Here is a 13,685-nt window from a genome sequence, read left to right on the forward strand (position 1 = left end):
GTCGAGGGATCGGACTACTCTAAGTCTGTGTAATTTGGCAATGGGTATGGAAAAACATCTAATAAGTGACTCATCGATAAAATTGTCATCAGAACCAGAGTCAATTAGAGCCCTAATGTCCAAACTGTGATCCTTATCCCAAGCGAGCATGCCCGTGAGTTGAAGCCTTGATAATGTCTGACCTGTAGATGGCAGTAGAGGAGCCGGATCGGTCGCAGGAGGATGTGCAGCTGGGGTGCGGCGAAGAGGTGGGGCTTGAGTGCGACGAGGAGGAGAAGCTAGAGTTTGACGAGGAGGTGAAGCTAGAGTGCGACGGCGGGCAGGACGATGAGGACAGTGGGTGAAGCGATGATCAGCTTCTCCGCAATATAGACAAAGCTGGAGTCGAAGGCGACGATCCCTCTCCGCTTGAGAGAGACGATTCCCTCCAAGCTGCATGGGTTCATCTTCCCGTGATATCAGCACAGCATCGACAACGGGTATCGGTGCAGACGTAGCTTGATGAGCTCCATGGCCACTCCCACTATATGTCGAGGTTTGCAGTCCTTGCCGTCGGAATTTCTCTCTCTCCCAGTCAACGAGGCGATTCTCAATCTCCACCGCCAAAGCGACGAGCTCGTCGAGGCTGTCTGGAGTCTTGAGCGGGATCATCTGTTTCCGGTTACGATCGGCCAGGCCGAGGGAGAAGACGTCCACTAATGCGGAAGTGGGCCATCCGCTTTCAGCAGCCAGCCTTCTAAATTCGATGGCGAAGTCCGTGACGCTGCACTGTCCTTGCTGCAGACGTAGTAATAATCGTGCCGCCTCACGTCCTGGCATCTCGCGTTGAAAAATGTTCTCCATGGCTTTGGAAAAAGCGGCGTATGAAACACACACAGGAGATTGACGTCCCCATTCTGCGGTGGCCCAGGCGAAAGCCCGGCCACTCATGTGGGACATGACAAAAGCCACGCGAGCTCTTTCAGAGTAAAAGGACGCGGGTAATAGTTCAAAATAGATCTCACACTGGGTGAGGAAGGGTCGCACGTCACCTCACTAACCGGAGAAACGCTCAGGCTTGGAGAGTGGTGGACAAGAGGCAGGAGGAGTGTCGTTAGGCAAAGGAACATCTGCGGGACGTGGATGTCGCTGCTGGATTGCTGCGTCGGCGATAGGGGGAGTCATCGCCTGCAGCGCGGTGAGTACACTTCCCAGCTGTCTCTCCAATGCGTCAAGGCGGGCGTCTTGGCGTTCCACCATGGCGTTGACGCAAGACCCAAGAACGCTAAACTGTTCCTCCTGTTGTCCAAGTCGATTGGCCTGTTGTTGCAGAGCCCTCTTTACCGGGTCAGTCTCTGTGGGGTTCAAGATGTGGCCGATTATTATGTTAAGGTCTTGGTCAAGGGGGGGTGACCCCAGGATGCAGAGACGGGCGACAAGGTGGAATTACAAAAATGAAAAAATTTAATTAGACAAAAGGGATAACGAAGGGCGATGGGGCAAACGCGCACACCATGTAACCTGGACAAAATAGGTTCCTCGGAGGTCGGTATGAGAAAAGGCCAGGGCGCACTGAGCAGGGCAAAAGTCCAACAAAAGAATCCCTTTTACCTCAGGGGGGCTAGGAAATAAACACAGAAGAGGTTAGGGAATTCAGGACTAAGTAGCGACAACGTACCATGTCTGGTGAGGTGAAGCAGGTGCATGCACGAGTGGAGTTCAGGATAAAATAACCGGCAAATTCAAGTTGTCAGTGACGAGCCTAAATACTGGCGGGACTAATTGCGAGCAGGTGTGCCTCAAAGTACGCCCCTCGCCGAGGACGAATCACTAAAACACAGGTGCAGACAAAAGAGAAGGCAGGAAAACACTAAAACACAACAGAATACAATGATTTGCAAATCCTTTTCAACCTGGATTCAATTGAATAGACTCCAAAAGACAAGATACTTAACGTTCAAACTTGAAAACGTTATCTTTTGCAAATATTAACTCATTTGGAATTTGATGCCTGCAACATGTTTCAAAAAAGCTGGCCCAAGTGGCAAACACTACTGAGAAAGTTGAGGAATGCTCATCAAACAGTTATTTGGAAAATCCCACAGGTGGATGAGCTAATTGGGAACAGGTGGGTGGCATGATTGGGAATATAAGCAGCTTCCACTAAATGCTCAGTCATTCACAAACAAGGATAGAGGGAGGGTCACCACTTTGTGAACAAATGCGTTAGCAAATTGTTCAAAAACAATATTTTTCAACCAGCTATTGCAATGAATTTACGGATTTCACCATCTACGGTCTGTAATATCATCAAAAGGTTCAAAGAATCTGAAGAAATCACTGCACGTAAGCGGCAAGGCTGAAAACCAACATTGAATGCCTGTGACCTTCGATCCCTCAGGCGGTACTGCATCAGAAAGCGACATCAGTGTGTACAGGATATCACCACATGGGCTCAGGAACACTTCAGAAAACCACTGTCAGTAACTACAGTTTGTCGCTACATCTGTAAGTGCAAGTTAAACATCTACTATGCAAAGCAAAAGCCATTTATCAACAACACCCAGAAACGCCGCCAGCTTTGCTGGGCCCGAGCTCATCTAAGATGGAGTGATGCTAAGTGGAAAAGTGTTTTTTGGTCTGACGAGTCCACATATGAAATTTTTTTGGAAACTGGACGTCGTGTCCTCCGGACCAAAGAGGAAAAGAACCATCCGGATTGTTATAGGCACAAAGTTCAAAAGCCAGCATCTGTGATGGTATGGGGGTGTATTAGTGCCCAAGGCATGGGTAACTTACACATCTGTGAAGGCACCATTAATGCTGAAAGGTCCATACAGGTTTTGGAGCAACATATGTGCCATCCAAGCAACGTTATCATGGACGCCCCTGCTTATTTCAGCAAGACAATGCCAAGCCATGTGTTACAACAGCGTGGGTTCATAGTAAACGAGTGCGGGTACTAGACTGGCCTGCCTGTAGTCCAGACCTGTCTCCCATTGAAAATGTGTGGCGCATTATGAATCCTAAAATATCACAACGGAGACCCCCGGACTGTTGAACAACTTAAGCTGTACATCAAGCAAGAATGGGAAATAATTCCACCTGAAAAGTTTAAAAAATTGGTCTCCTCAGTTCCAAAAGTTTACTGAGTGTTGTTAAAAGGAAAGGCCATGTAACACAGCGGTGAACATGCCCCTGTGCCAACTATTTTGCAATGTGTTGCTGCCATAAAATTCTAAGTCAATGATTATTTACAAAAAAAAACATGTGTTTCTCAGTTCGAACATTAAATATCTTGTCTTTGCAGTCTATTCAATTGAATATAAGTTGAAAAGGATTTGCAAATCATTGTCGTCTGTTTTTATTTATGACTTACACAATGTGATAACTTCACTGGTTTTGGGTTTTGTACATAAATAGGTTCATACGCAGTTACATAAATACATATGAAAACATACACAATAATAAACACACACACAGTACATACATGCATACATACATAACCCTACTGCTAAAGCTTAACCTATTTTACCATAACAATGTATAAGGTTAATATAGTCTGCTCCTCCAAAATGGAAGGTAGCTCTCTAAGCATCTAAACAGACTCAATAACTCCACGGTGACGTTTTGGTGAATTTAAGAAACTGAAACAATACAAGGAAAATGTCATTGTAAGTTAACACTGCTAACACAGACACTTGTAGACAGTTTAGTATATTTGCTAATGCTAACGATTACTAGCTTGATCACAATACAAATATGCATGAAAACAGTCCTACAGACATCACACGTGGGACGGTTTAGTAAGTCTGAATTGTTTGTTATATTGTAAAATTTACAAACGTTGGCTGGAGTGATCAATGAAGAATTTTCCGAGCAAAAGCGCTATGGACGAATACTGCCAGTTCAAGGCACGAAACAGGAAGTACATTTTCAATCTGCAGCTCCTGCAATGAGTGAACTCGTTCAAAAGATGACACCATAGCACAAACAATACCACAAATTTTCCAGTTTCTCTGTGTTTTATGAAATCTATTTGTTGGATACAAAACAAGGCAATTGGTGAAGAAAAATCCATAAATTAGTTGCACCGTTTTATAAGCCGCAGGGTACAAAGCATAGGGAAAAAAATAGCAGCTTCTAGCCGGAAAATATGGTATTTTTTAGAGATTTCCGATAATATCGGACTGCCGATATTACCGTCCGATAAAATGCTTTAAAATGTAATATCGAAATTATTGTTATCAGTTTCAAAAAGTAAATGTATGACTTTTTAAAACGCCGCTGTATGGATTGATTGATTGAAAACTTTTATTAGTAGATTCACAGTTCATGTACATATTCCAGTACAATTGACCACTAAATGGTAACACCCGAATAAGTTTTTCAACTTGTTTAAGTCGGGGTCCACTTAAATCAATTCATGGTAGGACGTAGGGAGAAGTACAGAGCGCCAATAAACCTTAAAGGCACTGCCTTTGCGTGCTGGCCCAATCACATAATATCTACGGCTTTTCACACACACAAGTGAATGCAAGGCATACTTGCTCAACAGCCATACAGGTCACACTGAGGGTGGACGTATAAACACTTTAACACTGTTACAAATATGCGCCACACTGTGAACCCACACCAAACAAGAATGACAAACACATTTCGGGAGAACATTCGCACCGTAACACAACATAAACACAACAGAACAAATACCCAGAACCCCTTGGAGCACTAACTCTTCCGGGACGCTATACACCCCCCTCTACCCCCCCACCTCAACCCCGCCCACCTCAACCTCTCATGCTCTCTCAGGAGAGCATGTCCCAAATTCCAAGCTGCTGTTTTGAGGCATGTTAAAAAAAATAATGCACTTTCGTGACTTCAATAATAAATATGGCAGTGCCATGTTGGCATTTTTTTCCATAACTTGAGTTAATTTATTTTGGGAAACCTTGTTACATTGTTTAATGCATCCAGCGGGGCATCACAACAAAAGTAGGCATAATAATGTGTTAATTCCACGACTGTATATATCGGTATCGGTTGATATCGGAATCGGTATTTAAGAGTTGGACAATATCGGAATATCGGATATCGGCAAAAAAGCCATTATTGGACATCTCTAGTATTTTTATTTAAAACTGTGTGCATATCCCATCTCTATGTATAGTGCTTTAATGTATAAATTCAACATTTTATTTTGTTGTACCTTTTTTATAAAATGCTCTTTTTGCTTTTATGTTGACTCAAAGACAACTCTGCACAAGAATTCCAATGTGCCTAAACTGTAACGGTATGCATAAATGCCGGTGGCCAGGAAACAACCTTGAAACGTGTAAACCTTGATTAAGTTGTTGACTTTTTTAAGATGTGGTCTGTTTATTTAGACCAGTGGTTCTTAACCTTTTTTCAGTGATGTACCCCCTGTGAACATTTTTTTTAATTCAAGTACCCCCTAATCAGAGCAAAGCATTTTTGGTTGAAAAAAAGAGATAAAGAACTAAAATACAGCACTATGTCATCAGTTTCTGATTTATTAAATTGTATAGCAGTGCAAAATGTTGCTCATTTGTTGTGGTCTTTCTTGAACTATTTGGGAAAAAAAAGATATAAAAATAACTAAAAACTTGTTGAAAATAAACAAGTGATTAAATTATAAATAAAGATTTCTACATATAGAAGTAATCATCAACTTAAAGTGCCCTCTTTGGGGATTGTAATAGAGATCCATCTGGATTCATGAACTAATTCTAAACATTTCTTCACAAAACAATAAATCTTTAACATCAATATTTATGGAACATGTCCACAAAAAATCTAGCTGTCAACATTGTTGCATTTGAGGGTCAAACCATCATGGCATGGGGGAACCTCTGGGTTTATGGTAATGAACTACTTGATTTGATGTTCAGTTTATGAACTTACATTCATATTTTGTTGAAGTATTATTCAATAAATATATTTATAAAGGATTTTTGAATTGTTGCTATTTTTAGAATATTTAAAAAAAATCTCACGTATCCCTTGGCATACCTTCAAGTATTCCCAGGGGTATGCGTACCCCCATTTGAGAACCACTGATTTAGACCATATCTAGAGAAGAATGCAGATCATTTAATTCCGTTTTAAAACATGAATATATGTTTTTCTATTTTAAAAAAAAGCCAGCAAATTCAATGTAAAGTGGCCAGAATATGAATTTAAACAATGTAATATGCCATTATTCACTTAAATGTATATGTTCCCTTTACTTCAGAGGGTAAAGTATATATAGAGATTATATGGGGCACATATGATTATCATCAGTGAATAATATTAATTATAATAATACATTATCATTTTTGGATTGTATTATCATTAGTGCATCTTCTATCTCCTCATGTCTTTAAAAACTAATGGGACCTCTATTTCTAACTCCATCCAGGTCTTTGAACGCACCACCGTTATGGGCAATGGGAAAAGTGAAGCCTGAAAAGCTTTCTCCTATGCTTCGTTCCCCATACATACTGTATGTTTACATTTCTTCTATCACATCTGGTGGTGCATTGCTTGGACGCCGCTGCTGAAGATTATTCACTCATTACAGTGGGAGTCAAAAAGTGTCCGCGGTGGGAGAGGGAGAGAGAGAGAGAGAGAGAGAGAGAGAGAGAGAGAGAGAGAGAGAGAGAGAGAGAGAGAGAGAGAGAGAGAGAGAGAGAGAGAGAGAGAGAGAGAGAGAGAGAGAGAGGAGAGAGAGAGAGAGAGAGAGAGAGAGAGAGAGAGAGAGAGAGAGAGAGAGAGAGAGAGAGAGAGAGAGAGAGAGAGAGAGAGAGAGAGAGAGAGAGAGAGGGGTTGAGAAGCCAAGTCCTGGAAATGCAAGGAGGGACAAAGTGGCACAAGAGAAGAGCTCTTCGTATGAAAGTCACTGATGGTCATCCTCACAAGTTCTGCAGATGTGTGCCGTTTTTTTATTTAGAGAGATAACTTTAAAACTTTGAATGAAGTGACTGCAAAGTGTGTTCATGCATCAGGAGACATATAAGGCTTTGTTCCGGACCTGTGCACAAAGAATGGATCAGTTCTGGACCCTGTTCCTTTTCCTTTTGGCTTGCAGTGCTGCACTCAGTCAAGTAAGTGACTTGCATGCATTATTTCTGCACATGTATTATTAGTATATGTATGCAGAGATCATAAAGTTGTCAACACATCCATTACAAAGCGTATAGGATTGATATGGTGAATTTAAATGTATTACATTGCATTTATTATTTCTTATGCTTTCCAGGGAGTACATTTAAATACTGATGAATCTCCCAGCAGTACTTCAACTGTACTTCACTCGCTCGGTTTACCTCAGCACACAGGTATGTTCCATTTTAAATCATTATAGCTGGTATGATTATTATGATAGAAGTATGCTCACTTGTGCATATATTCATATTCAGTGTTTTCCATGGAATAAGCATTGAACTAGTTTGTGAGCCATTCAGCATCTCACCATCTCACACACGATGTGTAGTGTCTCTCTTCACCGCTGTGGGGCGCTGCACACACTTGCTGCAGTAGGCTACTTTCAATGCATGAATGTCATGAGAAAACCTTGAACAATAATGTATCTATTGTTTTTAAAACTTGCCTTTCTCCGTTATGTAAATTATATTATTTCCATTATTAGGTTCTAGCATATGCATTTTGTAAATAAGCAGTTTAATAGGTGGTTGTTAGATGGGGTGTATTAATGTTTTGTGATTTTTTTTAGTGTCAGACTCGTTTTTATTGAGGGCCACATTGCAGTTAGGTTGGCCCTCAGAGTGCCGTTTGTAACAGTGAATATCTATGAATATAAATTTACAACAGCATCGTTACACAATTTGCATAGGCATCTGATTTTGATTCCTCTATGTTTTACTGATAGATTGATGGGTAACTTGCTTCGTAGGTCAATGTGAACAGTAGATATTTAAATATAAAGGTCTGCATAAATGATGTGGCGGGTCACATCAAACGATGTGGTGGGTTGCATAAATGATGTGGCGGGCCCTTATTTATTTATTTATTTTTCTTTTGAGATAAAGATTATTTATGTATTTAATATTTGTTTACTTACTATAGTATTTTCCGGGTTTTTTAGTGTTTTTTTAAAATATTTTTTACTCTCTGTTCTGTTACAGAGAAAAATGAAATGGGATAGAATTGCTATGGAATGAATGGAATGAAATGGGGTAGGATTAAAGAAGCTCTGCTTCTTCTTACTCCTTTTCGGACGTGCTGTAATGAAACAACTGGAAATATGTTATGCATTACATTGTATCGTATGCATGCTCGAAATAAACTAAAACGGAACTGAACTGCACATAAATGATGTAGCCGGCCACTTAAAATGAAGTGGCAGGCCATGTAAAAGATGTGATGGGCCACATAAAGAATCTGGGGGACCCCTTTAGATGATGTGGTGGGCTGCATAAATGACGTGGTGGACCACATTAAATTATGTAGCAAGCCACATGAAATGAAGCGTCGAGCTACTTAACATGATGTGGTGTGCCACCTAAACAATGTAGCAGGCCACATTAAAGATGTGATGGGCCACATAAATGATGTGGCAGTATTTGAGTTTGACACCTGCACTGTATTGTGTTGTACTGTTTTCTATGTAAATATAATAGGGGTTCCCAAAAATGTTGAGATTAATCTTGATTCTTATTTGTATCGATTCTTATTCGATAAAAAAAAATAATATATATATATATATATATACAATATGTCCTGTCCAGCCACTCAGGCAAATCATTTGTTGATGCAGTTGTCCATATTTGTTGTACAGATTTACTTTAGAAAAGAGAAGTATTGGATACTTCTCTTCTTACCTTATTTGTATTTGACTATAATTATTGTATGGGAAGTGTTTTATTAAACAAAAACAATTTTTAATGCTAGTAATATAGAAATTTGTCAGAGCTGTTTATCTATTTTATGAAGAAATGCAATTAGTCATACAACTGGCATCCAATGTTAATAAAAAAAAAAAAAGTAAACATTTTGAATCGAGAATCGCTTTGAATCGAGAATCAATTCCGAATTGAATTGTTATCCCAAAGATTCGAATCGAATCATGTGGTGCCCAAAGATTCACAGCCCTAGAATATGTCTTTTTCTAAGCCATACGTTTATTGTTTTTAGGAGTGGAGTTATTTGTTTTCTCCAAAGTATGTTTTTTGTTAAGTGGTGTCAAATTAAGAACTACAACTGGAAATTAGCTGTTAAGTAGATATGGTGCACCCATTGATTTCTTGTGAATAATGTCTACAAGCCACTAAAAAATAAAATTATATTAATAGTTATGGTATGGTATGTTGAAAAAAATAAATGCTCATCCGAATCTTGGTCGTTAATTTGATCCGATTCTGAATCGTTTCATGATAATTGTTAAAACAAAAAATTCTGATTACAATTTTATAAAGTCATTTTTAAATCATCTCTGCGCTTACTGGTAGTCATGTTTGTTGTACTTCAGCAACCAAGTGAATATTTTTGTAACGTGTTTTTAAAAGATTTTATTATGATTTATAACTAAATACTGTAATGCGAGAATCGGTTCGAATCCAGAATCGATTCTTAACAGAATCGTTACCCCTCAAATTGGAATTGAAATGTGAGTTGCTATAAGATTTACATACCTAATCATATTGTCTTATATTTGCACTGAAAGACATTGATTATGGAATACGTTGCTATTGGCAGTCATCTGTTTTTGTTTTTTAAGCGCAAATCATGTGGTCTGCTGCATCAGCAACTGTTTTGGCTATGCAGCTTCTATTCGATTCGAAGTTGTTGTTTTTTTTGTTTTTTTCAGTTGACGTGATAAGCAGAGACTGAGGCAAGTAAACTATTCAAAATCAGCCTTTAATGACGTGGTTAGAAAACTTTTGGCCAGTGATGATTTGTTAACACTCATACAACCTTGCAAAAGTGGGTTGGGAGAGAGGTCACCTGTCCAGTTTGTTAAAAGTAACCCACTGATGAGACCTCATATCAGTGGGTCTACTAATGGCACTCAGGAGCCACTAAACCAACAAACTAACCACTGCAGGATCTGGTCTCGGTCCATCAGACAAGATATGTGTGCTTGTGTGCTCAGTCCCGCAGACTCTTTGTTTGTATACTGTCAGACATGGGTCGCTGCAGATGGTTTTTGAGTTAAGGGGGGTGCGGGACAAACAAGAGTGGACTTGGGGGGGAAGGTGCATCAAGATAGGAAGGCATGTTCTGTGTTTTACCTAAGTGCCTTCATGTCTGCAAAGTAGACGCTTCAGACTTGGAAGCATTTGATTGCTCCTTGGGGTCTCTGTAGTTAGATCACAGGGTTAAAACACTTCAAGGGGCTGGAGATGGGCTCCACACTGTGACCACCCATGTTAAAAATGGCAGCAGTAGTGCACGATGCTTCAAATAAATGTACCCATTAATAAGCATAAGTCATGCTGAGAGGATGTGCTGCATGTGAAGATACACCAAGTTAACACCATAGGCACACTGATGACACACTGTCTGTCACTGCATGTGCTATATTTAATCACTATTTGGGTTTCTTTAAACAGGCCATAATATGCAGTAAGTGAAACTGGCTTTTGTTGACCGTGACACCAAGGTTGCTGCCATATTTACGTTGGCTTTTAGCTGATGATTCTACCATGTATGGCTTTCCTGCTGCAAGTCAACAATGAAACTGAATATGTTTGCTTGTTGGTGACTCACAGGCCCAAAGTTCATCAAGTGCATTAACGTTTTGATTGCTTCTAGTACCAGACACCCACCTTAACACTCCAGAATGGTTGATAACATCTCTCCAGGCATCAGTCACATCGATCTGTGCATGTAAGCATCTTAAAGACAAGGATTAGGTTTCTGGCTTTTCTTCTTACAATGTTACTCTAGCATGGGGAGCAATGATGTCCACCTCTGGAAAAGTCATTTTGGAGTGGTCCGAAAGGTTAACTACACTTTTTGGTTTAATTACCGCGAGCCATTATATATGTAGCCTGTGACCATCTGTCTTTATGACCTGCAGTTACTTGACCCCAGCTATGGTAAAAACTGTAGTAAAACACTAAGTTAAACATGATCCACTCCCTGCTAAAGTGGCCCAGTTGGAACTGGTCCCACACATTTCCTTTCCTGACCCTTCCGGCAAAATTAGGCAGGATAGAACAGGAATAATTTTAAGAGTCAGTAAAGATGTCTGTGAATTCCTAACATAATAGAAAAGTACATTAGGGATGCAACTGACCATTTTATAGTCGACCTGTCAGCGATTATTTTTTCGATAAGTCGAGTAGTCAAAAGATTATTGCTTACGGTCTGCTTTACACGTTTTAAGTCTGACCTTGAGTCCGCGACTTGATTTTAACTCCGTTTTAAAACCTATAAAAGTCAATTCAATTGTAACAAAAGAAACAAATTGCTGTGAAATAAATGTTTTTACTTTATTACACAAAGGGTTTGACCTGGTAAGAGCCAAATACTATGTGCTAAACCGTATGTGCAAACCATAAAATTGTGTATAGTATTAATAATAATAATAATAATACCTGGGATTTATATAGCGCTTTTCTAAGTACCCAAAGTCGCTTTACATGTTAAAAACCCATTATTCATTCACACCTGGTGGTGGTAAGCTACTTTCGTAGCCACAGCTGCCCTCGGGTAGACTGACGGAAGCGTGGCTGCCAGTTTGCGCCTACGACCCCTCCGACCACCACCTATCATTCATTCAACATTCATTCACCAGTGTGAGCGGCACCGGGGGCAAGGGTGAAGTGTCCTGCCCAAGGACACAACGGCATGGTAAGAGGCGGGGAGCGAACCTGCAACCCTCAGGTTTCTGACACGGGCGCTCTACCCACTACGCCATGGGCATAATACGTGCAATCTACTATGACTGCGTGTATGTACAACTGATAACTGGTGGAGACGGCCTTATTTATATTAGGTTTTGCATGCACTATGCGGCTTTTACCATGGATACACTCATTTACTGCGCATTCATGTTATCATCCTCTTGCCTGTTTAGTTTTGCTATCTTTTGAAACAAGCAGCAGACATGAACTGTACCACTATTTATGTGCATTTTAGAAATAGTCCTGCAGTGCATCTACAATTGAATCTACTTTTTAGTGCTCAGAAGATGCGCTAATTAGAGATCCTGGCACTAACTGCAAGTGTTCCAGACTCAAGAAAATGAATATTGCAATAATTTTTGTTTATAAATATGAAAAAACAAATAACATCAAAAAAATACCAGCCGACAGTAAAATGCATCAATTGAATTTGTTTTAATCAGTCTCTTAAGTCATTCAGCAGCTATACAATTATAAAATGGTATTGCTGAATAGACAATATGTCTAATATTTGTATTTTTTACAGTCCGTATATGATCACAAGCATTAGTAGGACAGGGCTGCAGCGTAGCCACCTCCTTTCTCACAGCCATTTCTGTGTAACTGTCAGTTTGCACGTCCTTTCTAGACGTAATAAATATAGATGCTAAACAGCAGCCGCATAACAGTTTTAGTCTTGATAAATCACACTGCGTGTGCTAAATCATTATATTTGCAATTTCTCCTTCCAGCACAGTGGCCGTTTTAAAAATCAGCATATATTTTGCATATTCATGAAGATGGGCACACTAAAAGCATTGCGCTCCTTATTTTGCTCCCTTAAGAGACGTAATCATCTGCGCATGAGCTCAGCAGATCATCTTTGCGTTTCCTATCAAGTTTGCATGTGTCTTAATACATGCAAATCTTTAGTAGACCAGGCCCAAAGCATATAAGCACCGTAAAAAATAAAAGACTTAAAGTACAACATGTATTGTAAACATGACATTCAGTGCAAAACATGTTTTTATCCAGTGCTTTTAGGGTTATTTGGCTGCAATTATTTACCTCAAGGAATACAAGTGCCTACATGAACATTTCTCAGTTTAGTAAGTCAATTTTAATTAAGCAACGAGCCGACAATAACACATCTCTGTCGATGAATTTTTATAATTGATGTTGTCGATTATGTAGACTAATCGTTGCAACCCTTTTGTGTATAATGTACATATAAAAGGATTGACTCAAAATTATTTGGTCATATTAAAAGTTTAATAAAGTATGCTAAATAGTTTAAAGACAGACTGCAGCTGTCCCCATAAGTTGGAAGGAAAGAGACTAAACTGCTGACTCCCACAAATATACCGAGCACAGAGGAAAGACTCTGATCACTGGACCATGACTATCTGAGCTAGTCAAGCACATCGAGTCATTATAAAGCCGATAACAGTTGCAATATGTGCTTTAAGTATTTTGGCACACACCTGGGCCAAATGTTGGCTTAATCAATCTGAAGTTGTCTTTCTAAATTAACTCAAAACGTAAAAAACCTGTACATTTTTTTTAAAAAGTTGATATATAGTCGTCCTTTGCTATATTCCACTTTAAATATTTTGGCTTTACTATATCGCAGAATTTTTAAAGGATATTTGAAATATTCTTGGCCTAAATAGGTGTTAAAGGGGAACTGAACTTTTTTGGAATGTTGCCTATCGTTCACAATCATTATGAAAGACATCACGACGGAAGGATTTTTTTAATGCATTCTAACTTGTAAATAAACGTAAATAAAAGTCTGCTTACAGAGGAGCCAAAGGGAGGTCCTCTATTCCACCCATAAAATCCAATAAATAA

General features: G+C 39.6%; 1 protein-coding gene across 1 annotated transcript in view; it reads left to right on the plus strand.

Annotated features, from left to right (window-relative positions):
* Nucleotides 1–7,025: 7,025 nt before the first annotated feature.
* The window catches only part of LOC133659655 (A disintegrin and metalloproteinase with thrombospondin motifs 16), a 107,098-nt gene continuing 100,438 nt past the window's right edge, over nucleotides 7,026–13,685 (plus strand). The window contains exons 1-2 of the mRNA XM_062062240.1: nucleotides 7,026–7,085; nucleotides 7,241–7,319. Of these exons, the coding sequence (XP_061918224.1) occupies nucleotides 7,026–7,085; nucleotides 7,241–7,319 (139 nt within the window). The remainder of the gene's footprint in view (nucleotides 7,086–7,240; nucleotides 7,320–13,685) is intronic.

This window comes from Entelurus aequoreus, linkage group LG11, assembly GCF_033978785.1.
Source record: "Entelurus aequoreus isolate RoL-2023_Sb linkage group LG11, RoL_Eaeq_v1.1, whole genome shotgun sequence".
Taxonomy (NCBI): Eukaryota; Metazoa; Chordata; class Actinopteri; order Syngnathiformes; family Syngnathidae; genus Entelurus; species Entelurus aequoreus.